Source organism: Notothenia rossii (genome assembly GCF_949606895.1).
Source record: "Notothenia rossii genome assembly, chromosome: 1".
In the NCBI taxonomy this organism is placed as follows: Eukaryota; Metazoa; Chordata; class Actinopteri; order Perciformes; family Nototheniidae; genus Notothenia; species Notothenia rossii.
In genome coordinates this window covers 51,856,036-51,862,035 of record NC_136912.1, presented here as the reverse complement: position 1 = coordinate 51,862,035, position 6,000 = coordinate 51,856,036, and the positions used below count along the sequence as shown (strand labels likewise).

Sequence of the window (6,000 nt, the reverse complement as noted above, 5' to 3'; positions counted from 1 at the left end):
ATACATTTTAGTTCTTACTCTTTCACTTAAATCCTAAAGACTTAGATTTTATATTTAAAACTTTATCCAAAACCTTTCACCTCTCTGACCTCTCGAGGTTCTATTGGAGGGTAACAGGTTGCAGAGAAGGCTTAGCCGGGCCGGGGAGTGTGGAACGTAGTCACAGACCTACTCCTTACCTCTCACCAATTAATGTTAATTAAGGTTCCAGTGGCGACCTCTCTCCCTGTGTGTGCCTCTCCACCTCTGTCTTTTACTTCTTGCTTGCTACCCTTTTCCCTCAACCTATCCTAAGGGAGTGCATGTACGTAGACACGTTAGTTTAGCTGCTATAGGCTTTGACTGGGGGGGGACACCTTACTCCGTCTTTCTGTCTGTTTGTACCTGTGTACTCTCATGTTCCGATTAACCCAGCTTCCCCCAAATCTCTTTTTTGTGTCTATATATACGCCGGGATCCTGAGTCGACGCTAATCTTGTTGCTGTGGTTGTGTGTCCTGGATCCTCTATCCTGAATACTGGATCTGAGTCCTGGACTTCGAGTCGTGGCTGAACCAGTCTCTGCGGTCCTGCCTGACTCTCACCATACTACTTCCCTGATGGCTCACACAGGATTGTTGACATCCTCGTGGATTCATCTTCTTATTATAGACACATGCATTTCCAAACATTTGGTCTTTCCAAACATTTGGTCTACCTATGCTGTAAAATGTATTATCTCTTCGATGTACACAACGCATCTATTGCACGTCTGTCCGTCCTGGGAGAGGGATCCCTCCTCTGTTGCTCTCCTTGAGGTTTCTCCCATTTTCCCTGTGGGGTTTTCTCTGGAAGTTTTTCCTTGTACGATGTGAGGATCTAAGGACAGAGGGTGTCTTATTGTCATACTGATATTCTGTACAAACTGTGAAGTCCACTGAGACAAATGTAACATTTGTGATATTGGGCTATATAAATAAACATTGATTGATTGATTGATTGATTGATTGATTGATTGATTGATTGATTGATTGATTGATTGATTAGCACATTTTTGGTTTGCTGCTGCTCAGCACAGACATGGATGCACTTTGTCTTAAATATTAATGTACTGTATGCAACGTCATATTCTGTTCAATTAGCACATTTTGGGGCGGAGGAAAGAAGGTCACGCAGAAGCACAAATGACTGCAGTTCCTTGAATGGCCACTTGAGGCTGACTTTTTAAAGGGAGAAATCTCCACCCCCATGTTAAAATGCCCAACTTCACAGCAGTAATTAACATGTTAACAGCCAAGTAATAAACAGTTTTGGTCTCAATAGCCAATTTCCCTACTTATGAAAACTGTGAAGGGATTGCATTTTTGTACAACTCCCCCATTTTAATTTTAGGTTTTTAAGAATTAAAGTTGCGCAAGTGAAGGGCTTGGCCGTTTCGGTTGACAGGAGGTTGCACTCTCAGGTTAATACATTCATATTCCATACTGTTTATAATACTGCCCAGAGATAATGCATTATAATTGGTATTGAATGATAGATATTGTGATCTGTGACCTTGGTTGTAAAATAGTTAACAGCATTATTTATCATTCTGTATACTGTAGCAACAGAATGTCTTTACATAATAATTCATTTATATTTTTTCCTATTTATCTCTTCTTTTATATTTGTTATACATGGTAGCAAAACTGATTTGATACTACCCCAGGGCAGGCACAGAGGAACTTGCAATAGGATTCCAGAGCAGTGCAGATGAAGAGCAAAGCAGAGAGAGAGGGGAGAGAAAGAGAAAGGGGAAAGAGAGAGGGAGAGGTAGAGGAGACAGAGAGGACACACAGGCAGGCTCTAGTTAGAACAGCATCTCAGTGACTAACCACGACTCACTGTAATGCAGCAGAGCTGATGGTCTGACACACTAGAGGTAAGAATAGAAAAAATAAGCAATGTCTCTTTCTATCTTTTACTGTTCTCCTCTGCAGTCGTGTGTGTGTGTGTGTGTGTGTGTGTGTGTGTGTGTGTGTGTGTGTGTGTGTGTGTGTGTGTGTGTGTGTGTGTGTGTGTGTGTGTGTGTGTGTGTGTGTGCGTGTGCGTATGTGTGCAATAGAGATAAATATAGCAGTAAAGGATTTACTAGGTCTTACTATCTCAGACTGAAAGACAAAAGATAGAATATTTTTTTCTTTCCTGTCCTTATCATGTTTAACTATAAGAGAACCAGTTTCATACCTGCGTGGAATTACATTTATATGACTTTTTACAGTTGTCCTGCTAGCTTATATAGAACAGTTTATGTGTGTGCGTATGTGACGATAACAGCTTCAGAGAGCTGTGTCATCGAATCGACAGAATAGTCTTAACGCCGCAGTCCAACCCCCACCCATCCCTCACAGTCTACAGTCCCCTCTCTTTACCTCTCCCCATCCTGCTAGTTTCTCTCACTATTATTTGGCATGCTGGGCTAATGGGCTGCATTGACATTATGGGGGGCGAGGGGTTGAGTGACTCATGTTTTATAATATTTTCAGACATTTGACAGCAGGAACTGTTGTGAAGGTTCTATCTTCAGAAACAGCACAATTATGGAGTAAATCCACACCGTGAAATCAGAACTCCAAATGGTTTAATGCTAAAATGGTGTACAAGATTGTCTATCCTCTTGATCTAGCCTTTCTATTTTGATCTTAGTGTATACCAGATCAGTGCATCAAATAGACCCTATTATGCTTTTTCCCTTTCCTCTAATGTGTTATATTGGTGTGTGTGCATGTTATTGGTCTGGGAAGGCTAACATCCTTGTGTTCTCTCCCCGACACACATTCATTTTGCGGTAATTAAAAGAGTTTTGTGGAGTTTTTTTGTTGATAAACAAAAAGGTTTGACTGAAGACAATGCCCACTGCAATCCAAGCAGCTCACAGAGCTGTTTCTCCAGGTCACAATTAATCACAACTGAATAGCATTGAATCACAATTTTGTATCTCTTACTTTCACAGAGGAAATGTAACAAATTACTTTCTTAAGTGCAATTATTTTTTAATTATTTTGTGAATCTTATGTTTACAATATTTGCTATTGATAATGATTCAAATCAATTGGGTAAGGTTTAAGCCACTCAGCAGTGTATACAGTAATTAAAAGTAAGCTTCATCTTAACCGGCTGCAATCATAAATGAACACATGAATCGGAACACACCCGGGACCATGTGCTGTCATCCCCTCTGTCTCCCCCTTTACATTATGTTATTGTTATATTATGCGTTCATGTGTTAAGGGTGCCTTTAACTCTCTTGTAGGTATCATGGCTGCTGGATGGAAGCCGGTGATATTTCTGCTTTTGCTGTTGTTTTTTTGCCAACTGACCAAAAGCAAAGACGGAAAATCGAAGGGAAAGAAAGGCAAGCAAGTGGTCTGTCCATCGTAAGTAATTATAGCATATTCTCCAAATGTATCTCAATATGTTACCATCACTTTTAATATTTCCCTACTATGTTACATTATGCAGAAATTATTTCATACAAATATACAAGCACATTGCATTTGCAGAAAATTAGCAAGGTAACATGACAAGGTAAGAACATTTTATATTACAGGTAAAAAAGCATTTTTATTTCTAATAACTTTGCTTTTTATTGATTTTTGCTCATAACATTTGTCGATGTAAACGAGTAAATGCTTGCAATTGATCTGGAAACCTTAACACAAAAATATGTACGCAGGGTACTCATCAATCTGTCATCAAACGTATGCACATTTACCAATTATTGGGACTGCCACAGATGGTGCTGTTTATTTTCTTATTTTTCTGTGAAATGGATGGTAAATGGAATTTATTTATACTGCTTATTTAGTATTTGTGCATTTATGTCACAAGTAAGCATTTACCTATTCACACACAAAAATGCACAATGGCAGAAGCTACCATACAATTGCTCCTGCTCATCAGTTCACATTCACACACACTAGTGAATATGCCATCTGGAGCAATTTGGGGTTCAGCATCTTGTCCAAAGACTTGTTAAACGCAGAGTCCAGGAATCAAACCACCAAACTTTTACTTCCTGATCGACAACCACCGCAAAACGACACTTTTTACACTCTTTACTACTTATTTCGAGCCACTGTATATTTACACCAGCTCCTCGTTATAGCCTATTTATAAACAAATATCATAACAGTATATAACAATTAATAATAATGTTAAACATTTTAACAGCAGGCATTTAAGCCTGGCTCAAAATGTTGCAATATTTTTTGATATACTCTGAAAGAGGGAAAATGTACATTCTGCATTTGACCCATCGTAGTGTTAGCAGCAGTGGACTGCCATTATGTGGCGCCCGGGGAACAAGCAAGAGCCAAGAGTCTGAAGAGTTATAGCATTTTGTTAAATGCTTACATTACTTTTTTCCTGATTCTTTCCAGTAATTTCACATGTAAAAAGCTTTTTTATGGAATATAGAAACACATTATAATGTTCAAGTGTTTTAAATTTGAATTCTAATTCTCATTCCTAATTAACAGCCAGTTGTCCCCAGAAGATTTGGCCCAGGTTCCGGCTAACTCCACTTCCAACATCTTGAACCGTCTGATGGTCAGCTATGACCCAAGAATAAGGCCTAATTTTCAAGGTAATGACAGAAACTATACAGGTAAGCTGTGACAAACATTTATTAGGATGAATTAATATTAGAAAATTGCAATCTGATATTAGTATCATGATTGGGCGTGAACAATTGCATAAGCTACGTCCACTTCCATTTTTCAAGTAAAAACCTGCCACCTATGTAGACTACTGTAATTTCATATGTACGTATATGTTACAGTGGACACAAACAAAAAGGTCTCTTGCAGGAATGCCCAAAAATGTACAGGAAGTCAGCCATTTTGAATCTCATTTGCAGCTTTAGGCAACTAATTTCACACATACTCACTGAAGTGAACATTGTACAATCTGCACTATGAACATATTGTTATAATTTCCATGAACATGGTTCAAACAGCCCCAAACTTCAAGTTATTGTTAACAGTCCAGCCCTAAATACTTGTACTCCAATTGTGAGGTTTTATCTAGGGATTGACCGATATGGCTTTTTCAAGGCCGATACCGATACAGATTATTAGTAATCAAGGAAACCGATATTTGGAACCGATATACATTTGCAGTAAAATCAGAAAATCTTGGTGTCAAAATGTAGAATAACACAAACTCCAACACAACTTCGTTGAAATGCCTTTAAGCATATGTTTAACCTGTTGAGCCCCGAGCCTGTTTTTCAGGCCTCAGGCTCGAAAATGACATTCCCAGAACAATTGACTATATCTTCACTTCTAAAAGGGGTAAATTAATAATATTTCTTCTCAAAGCAATGATAAACCTGTGAATTGGATGTAGAAAAGTCAGAATCAATATAAAGTTTTTTTATTTTAAAGTAAATTCAGATTGAACATAGTAAAAAAATGTAAATTATAGTTTCCGTCCAAAATTACTTATAATACATAGTGAAAACCACCCTTGAATGATGGGATAGTAGACTAAAAGCTTTAGGAATCCAAACTGTAACATATAATAAGTACCCTGTATCAAGATTGATGCAAAATAAGTGACATTTGACCTTTTTACAGAGATTTAGAAAAAAAAAACCACTGCTATGGTCATTTGGGTGCACTGTTAGAGCAAATAGAATCGAGGGGAAGTTCCTAAAATCCATCTAAACATTACCCATTGGTGAATGAGTGATGCGCAGCCAGAGTGCCCAATACCGGATAGAAGGGTCCAGCTGCAGCCACGGTGGAGGTTGAACCTGTAGGAAGTTGTAGGAAGTTGTACTTCCAAATATGGTCAGAAGAGAGCGCGCCCAACACGTGAGACGCTGACGCAAGGATATGTGTATGCTAACTGAGCGAGCATGTCAAACTAAGAGCCAGAGACAGATGGAACAATGCATGTACTCTAATTTTTACAAGAATCTGATTTTGTGTATTTTTTTAAATATTCATTGAAGGTGTCTTTCACATTTGAATGT

General features: G+C 38.4%; 1 protein-coding gene across 2 annotated transcripts in view; it reads left to right on the top strand.

The window, feature by feature from the left end:
* The first annotated feature begins 1,770 nt into the window (after positions 1 to 1,770).
* Positions 1,771 to 6,000, top strand: part of LOC307033746 (glycine receptor subunit beta-like) — a 186,598-nt gene continuing 182,368 nt past the window's right edge. For both annotated transcript variants that reach the window (XM_079672322.1, XM_079672323.1), the window contains exons 1-3: positions 1,771 to 1,899; positions 3,271 to 3,394; positions 4,499 to 4,605. In XM_079672322.1, the coding sequence (XP_079528448.1) occupies positions 3,276 to 3,394; positions 4,499 to 4,605 (226 nt within the window). In that variant the 5' untranslated portion in view covers positions 1,771 to 1,899; positions 3,271 to 3,275. The remainder of the gene's footprint in view (positions 1,900 to 3,270; positions 3,395 to 4,498; positions 4,606 to 6,000) is intronic.